The following is an 18,780-nucleotide window of genomic DNA, read 5'->3' as shown; positions in this document are numbered from 1 at the left end:
CATTGGTGTTTATGGTTAGGTACAGTCGTCCAACGATTTTGCTTTTTTCGCAAATGCGGTTTTGTTAAATCATCCCCCAGCGTTGCATCGATTATATGCAATGCAGGACACGCTAGATAAACTAGTATTATCATCAACCATGTGTAGTTATAACTAGTGATTATGATTGATTGATCGTTTTTTATAAGATAAGTTTAATGCTAGCTAGCAACTTACCTTGGCTTCTACTGCATTCGCGTAACAGGCAGGCTCCTCGTGGAGTGCAATGAGAGGCAAGTGGTTAGAGCGTTGGACTAGTTAACTGTAAGTTTGCAAGATTGGATCCCCCGAGCTGACAAGTTGGAAATCTGTCGTTCTGCCCCTGAACCCACCGTTCCTAGGCTGTCATTGAAAATAAGAATGTGTTCTTAACTGACTTGCCTATTTAAATAAATCGGCAAAATCGGCTCCCAAAAATACCGATTTTCGATTGTTATGAAAACTTGAAATCGGCCCTAATTAAATCTGCCATTCCGATTAATCGGTCGACCTCAAGTTCTTGGTCACCTCCCTAACCAAGGCCCTTCTCCCCCGATTGCTCAGTTTGGCCGGGTGGCCAGTTCTAGGAAGAGTCTCGGTGGTTCAAACTTCTTCCATTTAAGAATGATGGAGGCCACTGTGTTCTTGGACTTTCAATGCTGCAGACATGTTTTGGTACCTCGACACAATCCTGTCTCGGAGCTCTACGGACAATTCCTTCGACCTCATGGCTTGGTTTTTCTCTGACATGCAATGTCAACTGCTGGACCTTATATAGATAGACAGGTGTGGGCCTTTCTAAATCATGTCCAATTAATTGAATTTACCACAGGTGGACTCCAATCAAGTTGTAGAAACATCTCAAGGATGATCAATGGAAACAGGATGCACCTGAGCTCAATGTCCAGTCTCACAGCAAAGGGTCTGAATACTTATGTAAATAAGGTATTTCTGTTTTTTATTTTTTATACATTTGCAAATATTTCTACAAACCAGTTTTTGCTTTGTCGTAATGGGGTATTGTGTGTAGATCGATGAGTAAAACATTGATTTAATCAATTTTAGAATAAGGCTTTAACGTAAGAATATGTGGAAGAAGAGAAGGGGTCTGAATACTTTCTAAATTCACTGTATTTACACCGTTTGGACTTATGCGACCCCCAAACAATGCTTAAGTGGCCTGACAATGGATTTAAATGGCAGAAAGAAATCCTGTCAACCACTCTTGAGAGCTGACTAAATCAGTGTAGGCTAGCTAGCTAACCATCTGAGAGACCGGTCAGCAACATCACAATGACCAGTGCTGGGCAAGAAACTGGGGGTTGAAGGTCACTGTGTTTATCAGACACGACACGGTACATAGGAATGAGAATCGATGCACCACGACGAGCTCAAGCCCAGGTTGAATAAAAGGGAGCAAAAAGGTACTCAACTGAGGAACGAAACGCTGCTCTGGTGTATTAGACACAACAGGGTGAATGTTTGTTTACAATCCCATTTGTATTCTCGGGTCAGATGTTGTCCACACGTGTAGTGGCCCCTCAGTGAAAAGTTCAAGTGATGTTAGAGATGTAAACTCACTGTAGCAGTAGCCGTCTGACTGTCTCTCTCTGTGGAGGTTCTGAGGTTCTACTGCTATATCTCTCAGAGTTTAATTAGTGGGTAATTATGACTTCCTGTAGAGGGCTGGAGAGAGAGGGAGAGTGGAGGAGGTTGTGGGGGAGAGAGAGATTGTCTTGCTGGAGTCCATTTTGTGTCCGTTGTATTTTATTATAATCAATAATTGAAATATCAAACGATGCTGTAGAAATTGTTGGAGCTCTCATCTTAATAATCTATTGATAGGCTTTCCTCTAAGGCTGGCTTAATGAGGCAATGGAGAGAAGGATAGAGGGGGAGGGAGAGAGAGAGAGGGAGGTAGAGAGAGAGAGGGGAAGAGAGATTGAGATACAGAAAGAGTTAGAGAAATGGAGAGGGGGAGAGATTTTGTCCCTCAGACATCTCTAGAGTCAGTGTGATGTCTCACTGTAGAGCCAGGCTGATCAGACACCATTTCAGGCCTCATTAGTCTAAACCCAGAGAGGATAGACAACCAATCCCACTCAATACTGTCACACACAATGGCTGTGTTTACACAGATTTTTCTTCCGTAGACCTATCCTATCTTTTTTACTGACTGTCCACACGGAGTTTTACATTTGACCTATTACAGATTTGCTCACTCAAAAGATGTAGCATCTGAAATAGCATACAGATGCTTTGCTCATTTCTTGTCACTGTTCCTTTAAATGTTGAGGGGGTTGTCTGTGCAAAAAAAAATATGCTTCATAGCAAAAAAATCTGATCTGAGAATCCAGACAGAAGTTACATGTGGAGGATCAGGTTTGTATCCGGATTTAAATCCACATATAGAGGTGCTATAAATTGTAAGTAAAAAGATCAGATTCCGTGTGTTGTTTTGCTGTTTACACATTAGGGAAAAGATCGGATAGGTATCAGATATGCAAGTAATTGGCAAAACAATTGGGCTGACTGTGTAAACAAAGCCATATGAATGTAGCATAAATCGCAAGTCAAAAGATCATGGAATAATTGTTATTTAGTAGACTCAATAGACACAACTATTGTAGAGAATGCAACACTGTCACAAAAGCAGGAAGGCACTGCCAGGTCACAAATAACATAGTCTACATATAGGCTACAGTTATACACATAAATAATATCACCCCAATACATCCCTCCATGCAACAAATACAATACCTATGGCTTTTTCATCAGTGTTTTCGTGATCATGTGTAGGGCTTTGAAAGCTGGAGGATTCGTCCAGTCCTCTAGGTTCCTGATAGCAATTTGCTCAGCAACTGGTTTGACCCAGAGAGGACAGGTGAGCGGACGTTCACTCTCTGACTAATCAATGACCTTGAATCAATTTCCTCAAATCAGTGACGGTGAAACAATTATGTACTGTAAGGAGGTAGGGAAACTAGCTGACTCTGCAGCCCCCAGGTCTATAGTTTAATACCCCTGCTAAAGGGACTCTAGGATATCGATATGTTATCAGTTTAATACCCCTGCTATAGGGACTGTAGGGTATCGATGTGTTATCAGTTTAATAACCCTGCTATAGGGACTCTAGGGTATCGATGTGTTAGCAGTTTAATACCCCTGCTATAGGGTCTGTAGGGTATCGATGTGTTAGCAGTTTAATACCCTTGCTATAGGGACTGTAGGGTATCGATATGTTAGCAGTTTAATACCCCTGCTATAGGGTCTGTAGGGTATCGATGTGTTAGCAGTTTAATACCCCTGCTATAGGGTCTGTAGGGTATCGATGTGTTAGCAGTTTAATACCCCTGCTATAGGGACTGTAGGGTATCGATATGTTAGCAGTTTAATACCCTTGCTATAAGGACTGTGTGTGTGTGTGTGTGTGTGGTTCTGTGTATGTGCATTTATACACACACGTGAGTGAGCACACACTGTGTGTGTCCATAAACTAAAGATGTCTGAGTAATAGCTCCGTTTATCTATTTCCAGGAAAAAGCTATATGCAGTAGCTGATGACATTAGTAGCAGAGAGTTTGTAAACAGAGGATGAGAGATGATGATGAGGCAGTGGACTGAGCTGAGCTCCCCATTCTCCAGCCCCAATATGCAGGGATTAGCCTGATGATAATCTGTATGAGGATGGATATCCACATACAGGGCCTAATTTGGAGAGTTTATAGCAGCACACTCTTATGGCATAACAAGGATAGAGATGGAGAGCGATGATGGGAAGAGGAGTGAGAGATGATGTGAGGACAATACAGAGGGAGAAGGGTGTAGAGTGTGAGACTCGGGATGTAAAAGAGACTGTTGAGAGAGACCATGATAAAGAGAGAGTAGATGTGGAGACAGAGACAAAGGGAGATGGTTGTTTAAAGAGAGGGAGCGTGGGAGGAAGAGGAAGGGGGGAACAGGGGGTACTGAGAGGGAGAGAGTGAAAGAGAGAGAGAGTTCTCAGTAATATAGCAGATTGAGCTGCAAATCACAGTCAGTCCAAAAACTAGACCCCCATCAGACCGCAGTGCACAGAGCCTGTTGCTATGGAGATGTCATCGTTGTGGTGCAGGCACTACTTTAATCCATGGAAGCCTGTTAAATTATCACTGGGCTAAGGCATCCACCTTATGCTATTGTACAACACACAACGCAACTCCAAGCCTGTCAGCGCTGGTATTGTGGCGGCTGCTATACCAACAAGATTTATTTACAAATGTTTTCTATAAACATTACGAGGATTGTCTTTTCTATTTGCATGTATTTTCTTATTTCTTTAGCTAAGGTTAAGTCCTCGGGAGGGAGGGAGGGAGGGAGAGGGAGAGAGAGAGGGAGGGAGGGAGGGAGGGAGGGAGGGAGAGAGAGAGAGAGAGAGAGAGAGAGAGAGAGAGAGAGAATCAATGCCAGCAGCAGAGGAGAATGACCAGTTGATGATAGACTGAAAGGGTGATGATCTTGGTCATTTTGTAAATATTTATTATTTTCTGGAACTACTACATTTACCCAACTCATTGTTATTAGATTATTAGAGAAACACATTGTTTTTGCACCCAACATGCGTCATTTCCGCAATGGTCATGTGAGGTGAAATGTGGATATTTTGGGATGTGAGCACTCAGTTGGTTTGTTTGATCTGACGAAGAGCCGTTTTGTCAATGAAGCGGTGAATTGGGAGCTTCAACAGTGTGCGGGCATTCTTGTTCTTCACAGGCTGGATCTTCACCATGACTCTTCTGTGGCTCTGACGTCTGCACAGGCATGCAAGTGTGAGGCACAACAGGCCCGTGGCGGACGAATAGGGGGTGTATTGTTTTGGATTTGCTTTTCCAATCTGATCTGTGGGTTTGCTCTGATAATCTGCTATGATAATCTCCTATGATAATCTGCTGCAGAACTTTTTTTTACTGATTTAGTCTTCTTCATCCTACAATGCCATAACATGAGATGATACCGGTCACCACAGGCATAGAAGATGACTATGTGTACAGTATGCCTCTGTGCATCACAATATCTGCTCTCTAATTGTGCCATAAGAGCTGATTTGGAAGAGAAGAGAGAACAGCAATTCTGTTATGAGAATGCTTGAGATGTGAGAATGAATAGAAATGTCAAGGGATTTAAGTCTTGCTAATTGATAAAGCTCTAAATGGTATTGTGTTGTAAGGACCCGGTTGCCTGCAGTAGCCTAAGGTATTGATGGAAATGTAACCAAATATAGTGTTGCTGTATGGAGGTGGGGGAGGGAGAGAATGTGTCATCCGGTTCAGGATTTGGTGGGCTTGGTAGTTGCATACAGTGGTAACATGTAAGTGTGTGCGTCTGTGTGCGCGTCATCCGGTTCAGCATCGGTGGGCCTGTTAGGAAGACGTATGAGTGTGTGTGTGGTGCCGACACACAGCCACTGGTGTACCGGACCCTCCCTCAAGAGGGGGTTGACCTTTACTTGTACTTAATAGCAAGTACACATTCTTGTTCCCCGGCCCCAGTATGCCCACATGTGTTCAGAGAAAACAGGGCTCTGCTCACTGGTGCTTCTGATGACTGCTCTGCTGTCTCTCTGATCAATATGATGCACACTCGGGTGAGTTTGGTTACATACACTGCATTTGAGACGTCTATTGCAGTCTCTTGTGCCCACTTGACAAGCAACCAAAACAAATTCCCTTTTCCTTTAGGAAACCAATCTTCTCCCTGTGGCTCCTTTTCCTAAGTTGTGGACACAGCTCCAATTTTGTGACGGCCGTTACACAACAGACGTGTGATGTGTTGGGTTTTGGGGGGGGGGGTTGCTCTGGTGATGACATGCTGGTAGCAAATCTGCCCCCTGTGTATTTGTGAATAGACGTGTGAATGAGCCTCGACGTTTGGGCTTTGAGGCTTGCTTCTGGATTGTATAGGATCTATTCTCACCTGTTTTTCCATGAACAGGATGAGATCAAGTAGTCTTGCACGCCTGCTCCTGTAACTCACAAGCAGATGACCTCCACCTCTCCCTGACTTTGTAGGGTAATTACAGGATGATGTTCTTTAAGCTGGAGGCCAGATCCATCTCGCCCATGTCTTCCATATCTACCATTACAACAACCTCTGAGCATTTCGCTACACCGGCCATAACATCTGCTAAATATGTGTATGTGACCAATACAATTTGATTTGAGGTATAATGCATAGGCCTGTCTTCGGATTTGATGCTAGGCCAGCTAAAAGCCTTCTCCATGCATTGGCAATCTTGTATTAATTACCGTAGTTCTCCTTTAATCAGCACTTGGCTTTTTGATAGCCTTATCTGGAGCCATATGTTGGCAGCTCCTAACCAGCTCTCGAGGCTGTCCTCTGGTTTACTGTTCGAGGAAGTGCCGTTTGTGTTGACTAGTTTGGCCTATATACCATGTTCTAATGACTGAATGAAGGACCTGTACTGTAAAATGTCACCATCAAAAATAGTAATTTCTCTGGATGGCAGAAAGGAAGGATGTTGCTGTTTGACTAGCATAGCAGTAACCTCATTCTGTCTTTGGAGAATGGTGATGAGAGGGTTTTCTATGTTTTCCTGTGAAGTGTCCTGAGCACCGTCCTGTGAATTGGAAAGTCTTGCCTGTTCTCCCCGTGGCCCTCTGTGAGTTGTTCAGCACAGAGGGGCCTTGTCCTGTATAGGCCTGCAGACTTGGTTTAGAGTCTTGTGCAGCAGTGTGCTCTCCGTGAGCTGCTGTCTGAATCACACTGTGTCCTGACTGTTCTGATTGAGCTGAAACACTGTGAGGGTCAATGTGCTCAATGAATTGGGGTCCTTCTTTGGGACGCATACTTGGTGCATGCCTGGCAGAAGTGTCCCTCTGCCCTGTGTGAAATTCAAGGTCAGAGATCTTGTATCTCTCTGCCGTTTCCTCAAAGTAGTCATTCATGCCATCTATTATTGAGTTGGCCTTTCTCTCCCTACAGATGTCTAGACTATGAGCTTTGCTGAGGCAGCTGCTATTTCAGTTTGCTGCTCAAGAGTGTCCCTTCTTTTCCTCAGTTCCATCTTTTGTTGGTTTAATTCCTCCTCCCTATCCTCTAGAAGGTGTTTGAACTTGAGAGCAGCAGCCTTTGTTATTAATGCCTCTGGTCGGATGCAGGCTGAGGATGTGGAGGATTCACCTGAGCGTGAACTCCTGTTAGACCTGCGGCTGAAGGTTTGGCTGGAGGTTTGGGACACACTGTCAGTAGGTTTAACATCTTTCTCATCAGTGCATTCATCAGGTTTCTCTGGTGCTGGGGCTGCACCTGCAATCCATTTCAAATCAAATCTAATTGTATTGGCCACATACACATATTTAGCAGATGTTATTTTGGGTGTAGCGAAATGCTTATATGTTGGACACAGAACTAGAAATGTGTGAATATGCTGCCATTTGGGTTCATACCAATTCAGCATAACATTTTTTCTTTCATCCTCAGGTATCATGTGATGATAAGGATGAATAAAATCTTTGAATCCATTCAACATTTCATTGAACTGAATCATGTTTTTTTTATTTTTACAATTCAGTCATCAGATCAGTAACAATGTCCATTTTTCTAGTCAGCATTGCCAGTTTACCCCTTCTGGATTTGCACATTTGGGAAACGTTTTCCTACAAGGCCTTTTCTGATAAAGGCTCCTCCACTAGCGCCGTATCGCCCCCATACACAATTCTATCTGCAGTGGTAGAATTCAGCCATATTCCATCAATAGCCTATCACAGTAATATCTATATCAACAGATGCATATCTGTATTCCCAGTCATGTGAAATCCACAGATTAGGGCCTTATGAATGTATTTCAATTGACTGATTTCCTGATATGAATTGTAACTCAGTAAAATCTTTGATTGTTGCATGTTATGTTTCCATTTTTGTATTTCCCCTATAATGTTATCATCCTACCTCCTCTTTCTCTCTCTAGTGTGGCTTCATTCCTTCCTCACTTTCAGCAGTTAAATGAAATACGTTTCCTTGTCCTTATTTTCATCATTCTAATGACATCCTTTAATAATATTGGACTAGAATTAGATGCAGAAGGCTTTCACTTCTCTTCAAGAAGATTGGTTATGGGTCTGAATAAGTAACTGCTATAGCCTACCGCCATCACGCGTTCGCTCTCCTTTCAAACTACCTGTGAGTTCTATTGGCTGCTGTATTTAACATTCAGCAAACAAGAGCTAGCGTCCCTCTTCGAATAGTCTGTTGGTAGAAGAAACGCTAAACAAAAATAAAGTCCAGCAAGCTATTCTAGTCTAGTTTTTCCTGTATTGGACTTGCTGGGTTGTGTTCATCACTGATTGTCTAGTATAGCATCCATGATTTGTATCATTGATTGGACAGTCTATGTTGTTAATATGTTTTTTTTAATCTGAAATGACTATGTGATTTGGTGGTCCTATTTACGTTGTTTTATGAGATGCTACTCATTGAGATGAACGTCAGCTTCAACTGAGAACAAGTGTTTCTTTTTTGTTTTTTTTATACATAACATTTGGCAAACGTGTTGTCTGAAAGTATTTCTACAATATCCCTACCTCCACCGGAGCAGTCCTTTCCTCACGTGGGTGAACCAACAATCCCATGGGACAGATGGAAGTTGTCGTTTGATACGTACATGCTACCTACCGGACTGGATGTGGTTAGCCCTGAGAGGAAAGGGGACATTCTTCTCCGCTGTCTCGGCGCCGAGGGCCTGCACATCTTCCAAATGCTCAGGGAAGCACACTCATATGGTGCAGCTGTTGAACTTTTGGATGGACATTTAGCAAAGAAACAGAGTGTTCTTCATTTTCGGTAGTGTGCACAGCGTTTGGGTGAGACGGTGACCTTAAGGGGCAAGCACAGTCATGTCAGTTTGTTTATCTTAAAGATGAAATGATCAGGGACCAGTTAATTGAAATAACCTCCAGCTCACTCGTGCGGGAGAGGCTTCTCCTTGAAGATGATGATCTGACTTTAGTAAAAGCTGTAGCCATAGCTTCCCAAGTGGAATCAGCAGCTCACTGTGCAACTAAGATCTCTGAGGCACAGGCACATGCTTCCATGGTCAAGCTGTGCAGCAGTCTCAGTGCTCAGACTGTGGATGTCACTCAGACATGAGTGCCTCAGTGCAGTTGATGAGAACCCAAGGGCGTCAACAGTGTGCCAACTGTGGTTCCAATAGACACAATTCACGTGCCCCTGACTGCCCTGCTCGTGGACAGACTTGTAGACGATGTCAAAAACCAAACCATTTTGCAAAGTGGTGTAGGTCAGCTCCAACGCTCACGCCCCATGGACACACCACCTGCTGTCAGTCACACTGTTGGCTCAAACCCAGCTGGGTTTTCCACCTGTGCTGTATACCTGGGTGACTCCTGCATTCCTCTCGTGCTAGACACAGGAGCAAAGGTGTCGCTCTTCAACATGGCTACCTACGAGCGGTTCTTGTCCCACCTACCACTCCAGCCACCCAGCCTTAGCCTGTACGGATATGGGTGCTCTGTGATAGATGTTATCGGCTTTATATACTCACCTGTGCAGTATGGCAACAAGGCCTTCACAGTTCCCCTTCCACATCACATGGCACTAACATCTTACATTTAGACCTGTTCACCAGCCTGGGGTTCTCTCTGTTGGCAAGAGCAATGACCCACCCTCTTCAATGGTGTAGGTGCCTGACAGCGTTCACACATAAGCCCTTTCTCGACCCTACGGTGACTCCAGTCATTCAACCTCTATGCCATATTCCACTGGCTGTATATATGAGGAGGTCACTAAGGATCTACAGAAGCAGCTGGAGGGTGGATTCATCGAGCCGGTGGATGCCTCCCCATGGGTGTCCAACTTGGTCATTGCTAAAAAGAAGTCTGGAGAGCTGCGGGTCTGCTTGGATCTGGCCAACAAGGCCATCATTCCTGATCAGTACCCACTGCTGACTATGGAGGAACTGACCACTCACTTCTATGGGTTGACGGTCTTCACAAAGCTGGACCTTCGCAAGGGCTACCTCCAAGTTCACCTACATCCAGAGTAGGCACCTGACGGCCTTCGTCACTCATAACGGGGTGTTCCCCGACACCCAGAGAGTAGGAACCTGACAGCCTTCGTCACTCATAATGGGCTGTTCCCCGACACCCAGAGAGTAGGCACCTGACAGCCTTCGTCACTAATAACGGGGTGTTCCCCGACACCCAGAGAGTAGGAACCTGACAGCCTTCGTCACTCATAATGGGCTGTTCCCCGAACACTCAGAGGATAGGAACATGACAGCCTTCGTCAATCAAATCGGGGTGTTCCGCTACACAAGGATAACTTTTGGTCTCAGTTTGTCCCCCAGCTGTTTCCAGAAGATAATGACCACCATCCTTGCCGGGGTCTCTGGAGTGGCTGTCTACTTGGACAACATCGTCGTCCATGGTAAACATCTGCAAGCAGCCTTCGCAGCACTCAGTCAACATAACCTCACACTCAACACTGAGAAATGCCTGTTCTGAGTGCCAGAGATCGACTTCGTCGGGTTCCGCGTGTCGGGTCTCTCGTCGCTGCAGTCAAACGTGGAAGCCATCCATCGTGTCCCAGAACATACATCTGCTACACAACTTGCCTAATTTCTGTGAATGACGGGTTACTACATGCGCTTCCTGCCCCAGTACTTGGCAATCACTTCCCCTCTGCGTCAGCTGTTGAAGAAGGAGGTGTACTGGGCCTGGACACCCAACTGTGCACAGGCTGTCCACTCTCTCAAAGAACTGCTGACCACCTTCTGTCCTGGCCCACTTTAACCTCACCAGCCCAACTCTGGTCACCTGTGACGCGTCAGCTGCAGCAGTGAGAGTGGTTCTTTCTCAGCTTCAGAAACCAGTGGCTTGTACATCTCGCCCCACCGAACAGAAGTACTTCGTTCAAATCAAATCCAAGTTTATTTGTCACTTGCGCCGAATACAACAGGTGTAGACCTTACAGTGAAATGCTACTTACAAGCTCTAACCAACAGTGCAATTTCTAAGTAACAAAAAATGTATTAGGTGAACAACAGAAAAGTAAAGAAATAAAAACAACAGTAAAAAATACAGTGAAAAATAACAGTAGCCAATGTGAGGGGGAACCAGTTGGTCGGGCTAATTGAGGTAGTATGCACATGAATGTATAATTAAAGTGACTATGCATATATGATAAACAGAGAGTAACAGCAGCGTAAAAAAAGAGGGGTTGGGGGGGCACACAATGCAAATAAGTCCGGGGGGCCATTTGATTACCTGTTCAGGAGTCTTATGGTTTGGGGATAAAAACTGTTGAGAAGCCTTTTTGTCCTATACTTGGCACTCTGGCACCGCTTGCCATGTGGTAGTAGAGAGAACAGTCTATGACTGGGGTGTCTGGGGTCTTTGACAATTTTTAGGGCCTTCCTCTGACACCGCCTGGTCTAGAGGACCTAGATGGCAGGCAGCTTAGCCCCAGTGATGTACTGGGCCGTACGCACTACCCTCTGAAGTGCCTTGCGGTCGGAGGCTGAGCAGTTGCCGTACCAGGCAGTGATGCAACCAATGCTCTCAATGTTGTAGCTGTAGAACCTTTTGAGCATCTGAGGACCCATGCCAAATCTTTTTTGTTTCCTGAGGGGGAATAGGCTTTGTCGTGCCCTCTTCACGACTGTCTTGGTGTGTTTGGACCATTCTAGTTTGTTGTTGATGTGGACACCAAGGAACTTGAAGCTCTCAACCTGCTCCACTACAGCCCTGTGAGAGAATGGGGGCATGCTCGGTCCTCCTTTTCCTGTAGTCCACAATCATCTCCTTAGTCTAGGTTACGTTGAGGGATAGGTTGTAATTCTGGCACCACATGGCCAGGTCTCTGACTAACTCCCTATAGGCTGTCTTGACGTTGTCGGTGATCAGGCCTACCACTGTTGTGTCGTCTGCAAACTTAATGATGGTGTTGGAGTCGTGCCTGGCCATGCCGTCGTGGGTGAACAGGGAGTACAGGAGGGGACTGAGCACGTACCACTGAGGGGCTCCAGTGGTGAGGATCAACGTGGCTGATGTGTTGCTACTTACCCTCACCATTGGGGCGGCCTATCAGGTTGTCCAGGATCCAGTTGCAGAGGGAGGTGTTTTGTCTCAGGATACTTAGCTTAGTGATGAGGTTTGAGGGTACTATGGTGTTGAACGTTGAGCTGTAGTCAATGAATAGCATTCTCACATAGGTGTTCCTTTTGTCCAGGTGGGAAAGGGCGGTGTGGAGTGCAATAGAGTTGGCATCATCTGTGGATCTGTTTGGGCAGTATGCAAATTGGAGTGGGTCTAGAGTTTCTGGGATAATGGTGTTGATGTGAGCCATTACCAGCCTTTCAAAGCACTTCATGGCTACGGACGTGAGTGCTACGGGCCTGTAGTCATTTAGGCAGGTTGCCTTTGTGTTCTTGTGCACAGGGACTATGGTGGTCTGCTTGAAACATGTTGGTATTACAGACTCAATCAGGGACATGTTGAAAATGTCAGTGAAGACACCTGCCAGTTGGTCAGCACATGCCCGGAGCACACATTCTTGTAATCCATCTGGCCCCACAGTGTATGTTGACCTGTTTAAAGGTCTTACTCATGTCGGCTACGGAGAGCGTGATCACACAGTCGTCCGGAACAGCTGATGCTCTCATGCATGCCTCAGTGTTGCTTGCCTCGAAGCGAGCATAGAAGTGATTTAGCTCGTCTGGTAGGCTCGTGTCACTGGGCAGCTCGCGGCTGTGCTTCCCTTTGTAGTCTGTAATAGTTTGCAAGCCCTGCCACATCTGACGAGCGTCGGAGCCGGTGTAGTATGATTCAATCTTAGCCCTGTATTGACGCTTTGCCTCTTTGGTGGTTCGTCGCAGGGCATAGCGGAATTTCTTGTAAGCTTCCGGGTTAGAGTCCTGCACCTTGAAAGCGGCAGCTCTACCCTTTAGCTCAGTGCGAATGTTGTCTGTAATCCATGGCTTCTGGTTGGGGTATGTACTTACAGTCACTGAGGGGATGACGTCCTCAATGCACTTATTGATAAAGCCAGTGACTGATGTGGTGTACTCCTCAATGCCATCGGAAGAATCCCGGAACATGTTCCAGTCTGTGATAGCAAAGCAGTCCTGTAGTTTAGCATCTGCTTCATCTGACCACTTTTTTATAGACCGAGTCACTGGTGCTTCCTGCTTTAATTTTTGCTTGTATGCAGGAATCAGGATGATGGAATTGTGGTTGGATTTACCAAATGGAGGGCGAGGGAGAGCTTTGTACGCGTCTCTGTGTGTGGAGTATAGGTGATCTAGAATTTTTTCCCTCTGTTTGCACATTTAACATGTTGATAGAAATTAGAAATAGAAATCCACTCTGTTGGAGGGAGGCACTAGCATGTGTCTGGGCCTGCTAGCGGTGGCACATTTACCTCTACGGACGTTCTTTCACCCTTACACACCGGCCACCAGGCCCTCACAGCTTTGATGTCTACCTCAGGGTCGGGTCACAAGCCCCTCCGCATGTACCACTGGTCAGACTACCTCCAGCAGTATAACTTTAATCTGCAGTTTACGCCGGGCAGGGACAATGTGGTGGCCGACCTCCTTTCGTGCTCAGTCGAATCAGACTCTGCCCAGGTTAACTCCGAGGAGGACCTAATCCAGTTCCTACACTCACCTCTCCAAGATACAGTGTCGCTCAAGGAGCTGACCCAAGAATCAACCAACGACCCCACCTTCACGATCTTACAGGAATACGTATCCAATGGCTGGCCTGCACAGCTCCCGTCGGAACTCCAACCATATGCCAAGTTCGAACATGAGCTGTCATGCTGGAATGACATATGTCTGGGTCACGGAAACTGCACTGTCATACCAAGCAGCATCAGAGGATTAGTGTTGGCCACGGCTCATGAGGGCCACCTTGGCACTGAGAAGCTAAAGCAGCGCTACCGGGACCTGGTATGGTGGCCTGGCATCGATCATGATATCGAAGGGCTAGTACATGACTGTGCTCCATGCCTTGTCAGTGGAAAGACAGGCCCACCTCTGCCACCACCACTGCAGACACTGGCCTGGCCCTCCCGTCCATGGGAAAACATCCAACTGGACATCTGCGGTGATCTCTACAATGTGCCACATCACCAATGCTTCCTGGTGGTTGCATATGACCTACATTCAAAATGGCCAGAGGTCACACCCATGGGTTCTGTCACATCAGGGGCCGTTATAAACTTCCTGGATATGCTCTTTTCTATCTGGAGACTGCCTGCAACTCTGAACATGGACACTGACCCCTTAGCTGGTCACGGCCGAAGTCAGCAACAAGATCCAAAGCAAGGGGATCAAGCACATCAGAACAGCCTACTACTCTCCCCAGGAAGAGGTTCAATCAAACCCTGAAAAATCGACTGAGGGCTCACCTAGCTCAGGGTTACTCCTTCACTGAGTCCTTGTCGCAAACTCTGCTGCACTATAGAGCTGCTCTGCACCTTCTTGTCAACACCGTGTCAAGTTCAACGTCAGCTGGGCCCAGCAACATTTCAACTGACTGATGGCTCTCGCTGGCATGCCAGCCGACTGAGGAAGGTGCCACCTCCTGCATGTCCCCACTCTGCCATTGATGTCACCTTGAGTGGTTCACTACCGGTGGCAGACGTTCCCTTGGCCCTAGCTGAAGTACAAGTGCCAGCCCCACAGGCATCTGTTGCTGTTGCTGCAGCACCCGCTCTGAACCCTCTAAGGGTGCGCTCTAGACCTGTTCACCTTCACTTTATCACCTCCTTTCATGCCTAGTTTAAAAGGGGTGGGGATCACTGATTGTCTATTATAGCATCCATGATTTGTATCATTGATTGGACAGTCTATTTTGTTAATATGTTTTTTTTTATCTGAAATGACTATGTGATTTGGTGGTACTATTTACGTTGTTTTATGAGATGCTACTCATTGAGATAAACGTCAGCTTCAACTGAGAACAAGTGTTTGTTTGTTAAAAAAAAACACAACAGGACTCGCTAAAGGAGCGTTTTCTAAGGAGAGAGGCCAACGTGTGTATTGTGCAAGAGACATAGGCTGTACATTAGAAGCTTATTATGCATTATATTACTGTAGAATAGGCTATGCTGCAGCAAATGTAGGCCTACCTGTCACAAGGAAAAAGGTTACCATGATGAGATAGCTCTACATGCATTGTAAACTGCACTCCAAACTGAGATGGGCTGTCTGTCCGCACCTTGAGCGTTGATGATTCATGCAGAGAGAAGGCCGTAGAGGAGCCAGATGTAGACATTGCATATAATGTAACAGTTCCCTTTCATGTCATGCTGTTCATATAAATCATTTATTATAATTTACCGGTTTCTCGCAGTTATTTATCCCGGGAAAAGGGAGGGGTTTTGGGCGGTAAATCTCGGCAACCAGATTCAAGCTATTCAACCCTAGTCTGGTATGGTCAAAAGACTGTGTGCTGCCATTCCAGTCACTCCCAGTAGGCCTTGGAGCATTTTTATTTTTTATTTCACCTTTATTTAACCAGGTAGAACAGTTGAGAACAAGTTCTCATTTACAACTGCAACCTGGCCAAGATAAAGCAAAGCATTACGACACAAACAAACACCGAGTTACACATGGGATAAACAAACGTACAGTCAATAACACAATAGAATAAGTCTATGTACAGTGTGTGCAAATGATTAGAGATTAGAGAGGTAAGGCAATAAATAGGCCATAGTAGTGAAATAATTACAATTGATCAATTAAACACTGGAGTGATAGATGTGCAGGCCTTGGAGCATGTATTCCTTTTAACAGTTTTCTCCATTGGCCTGTAGAGGGGTTACACAGGCTTGACAGGGGATTAGTGGCAAACACACATACAACTGAAATTCATCATGAACTGGAATAATTGGACCAATTTAACTTCTTTGGCTCCTACACCGTTCACAGCACAAACAAATGGTGCACTCATACGTTTAATGCAACAGCAGTAATGGAGTTTATAGAAATGGAAATGTTTATACTTGGCAGGCATGAATGGAGAATGGTGGTTCAAAGTGATTAGAGAGCTTGTATTATCACACAAGCCGTTGTTTCTAGAGATGATATCTGTCTCATAATTGGCCTGGACTATTGTTTGCATTCAAGACCAGGTCATTTTTATTGCTCTGTTTGTCACTGTCAGAGTAGCCACTCATTTCTGTTAGTTGTGTGGTATTAAAAATGATTATGCTAATGTCATCTATCCATCATGTTAAAAAAATGTCAGACCCTGCACATTTTTTAAAAATGTGGAAATCCTAGAAACTTGTCTGCTCAACTGTATTCCACTACGCAAATTCAATTATAGATGCATGCAATGCTTTATTATGGGCCTTTATTACACCCCTCTGGCAGCACCACCCAACTCAAAATGTCTTCCCTCAGCCATGCCAGGGGACTTTCCTCTTTTGTTCTCTTTTGCTCCTCGGTTGTTCCTCAAGCAGGGGGGGGGTCACGGATTCCCATCAGACCAACTCCTTGAATGCCCTACTCCTTGAAGTTTGCAGTTGTGTTTAGAAACACTATTTTGCTTAAAACATTTTTTGTTTTTTATCCTTTAGTGTGTGTACTTTACTGTATTTATTCTTGGGATATCGCTTTTCAACAGAAAAAGTATAAAATCGCTGGAGGAAGTCTTTTAATCCATGAGATTCAGCTGGGTTCCGTCACAAGTCAGCTGGCACGCTTCTTTCTGATTACTTCTAGCTTCAGGTGCAGGTGAGGGCGTGGATATGAAGTTGCTACCCCTCACAGCACCACAGGTAGAAGAAATACCATTCTAGACCATCTACAAAATCCATCTAGGCCCCTTGAAGAAAAAACATAATTGCGCCTAGGTCTTCCTCTACATAACATACTGTATAGTCTCTATACAGGCAATGCTCAACTACAGAGGAAGTGTTAAATGCATGGTTTTAGCATTGAACCACATGCTAATTGACACGTCAGAACACAAGAGCAACACCACCTGGAACAGACCCATTGAAAGAGCACAGTCCCTTGAAGGTAGACTAGACCTAAGAACAGAGGGGGCCTATAATTGACAGCATCGGGACCTGGAAGGCCTGTTGATTGGCTTTATCTACTGGGTAGTGAAGTTGATGTCCATGTCACTGTAATGGCTATGTGAGGAAGGATGGACTTCCACCTTCAGACATGTAAATATTGCCATTATTTGCCAAATGAATGAGTAGTCATGTTGAACAGCACTCTTAGACTACCACCATCTGACATGCAAATGCTTACATTGTTTTGCAACTAGTAAATGGAAGGAAAGTAACTTAGAAAATAGAGATGGGGAGGGGAGTGGAGGGGTGGAGTGTCGGCAGGGTAGCGTAGTGGTTAGAGCGTTGGACTAGTAACCGGAAGGTTGCAAGTTCAAACCTCCGAGCTGACAATCTGTCGTTCTGCCCCTGAACAGGCAGTTAACCCACTGTTCCTAGGCCGTCATTGAAAATAAGAATTTGTTCTTAACTGACTTGCCTAGTTAAATAAAGGTCAAATAAATAAGAAAGAAAGAAAATGGAGAAAGTGGTCACAGCAGAAGGTTTACGTCAAGCATGGAAAGAGGCAAGCAAAGAGCGAAAGAGGATAGTCACAGGAAGAGAGAGCTGGTGAGAAACATACATACTGTAGGAAGAAAGATTGCTCTTCTCGTTTCCTCAGAAAAGGGCATGGAAAATGAGATGGATAAAGGGGAGGGAGAAGGCGAGAAACACCAAGAGATTTCTATCGTCTGATCTCCTTGTCTGTCCATAGATGTTGACACCACCAAGGACCCCTGTCAGAAGGTGAAGTGTAGCCGACACAAGGTGTGTATCGCCCAGGGATACCAAAGGGCTGTGTGTGTCAACCGCAAAAAGCTTGAGCACAGGTGAGTGTGTCTAGCCCTCCAGAAAGATGGTTGATGAATTTGACTTGCCATGCACTCAAAGAGACAAATGTGTGAGCACACACACACACACACACATACTAACGCAAGCACACACACACTGTGGCCTTCAAGGACTAGATACAGTATGCTGTCACAGAATGAGAGTCTATTTCTATGGTTAGCGCCCTAAAAGTGCTGTTCCCTCATTACAGCCTGAGGTTGAAGGATTCTGCTGCTGTGCTGTAGACAGATGATTAAACACCTCTAGGCGTTCTGTACTGCACAGTTACTGTACGTTCCCAGGTTTAACTCTAGCTCTATAAATACCCTGTGGTTGTTATGATACGAGGAAGGGTCCTCAGGACATGTCTGTGGATGTGTTACCGGGTAGAAAACAGCACAAGCTTTCACTAAATGTAATATATAGTATTATTATGAGGTGGAATTCATTCAAAACAAACTGATGTATACAACTCAGTTTACTGTAATGTTTCACGGGGGAAGTACTTTATTGTAGCCACCAAGCCATGGTAAGCATTATAGAACCTCTGTTCCCTCTGTGTACTGGGTGAAGCATCCTGCTCAACTAGTGTGTGTGTGTGTGTGTGTGTGTGTGTGTGTGTTTGTGTGTGCTCTGTAGACTGAAGCAGCCTTCCCTGAGGTCTCCTGAGGGAGGATGCCGGCCCTGCCCCATCTCCTCCTCTGTTCCTGTGTGTGGCTCTGACGGACACAACTACGCGTCACAGGTATAGCAACACACATAGTGACGGGGGAATTTATTTAAATCCCAGATACAGATTAAATATTCATAAAGGTAACTGTCGACTGACTGTACACCTTC

At 45.3% G+C, this 18,780-nt stretch overlaps 1 protein-coding gene across 1 annotated transcript in view; it reads left to right on the top strand.

Moving 5' to 3' along the window:
- Window positions 1–18,780, top strand: part of LOC110503103 (testican-2) — a 67,700-nt gene that overhangs the window by 37,079 nt on the left and 11,841 nt on the right. The window contains exons 3-4 of the mRNA XM_036960239.2: window positions 17,825–17,939; window positions 18,580–18,685. Coding sequence (XP_036816134.1) covers window positions 17,825–17,939; window positions 18,580–18,685 — 221 coding nt within the window. The remainder of the gene's footprint in view (window positions 1–17,824; window positions 17,940–18,579; window positions 18,686–18,780) is intronic.

The sequence above is a fragment of the Oncorhynchus mykiss genome, chromosome 23 (genome assembly GCF_057628025.1).
Source record: "Oncorhynchus mykiss isolate SJ-2025 chromosome 23, ASM5762802v1, whole genome shotgun sequence".
Lineage (NCBI taxonomy): Eukaryota > Metazoa > Chordata > Actinopteri > Salmoniformes > Salmonidae > Oncorhynchus > Oncorhynchus mykiss.
This window is presented reverse-complemented; position numbering and strand designations above follow the sequence as displayed.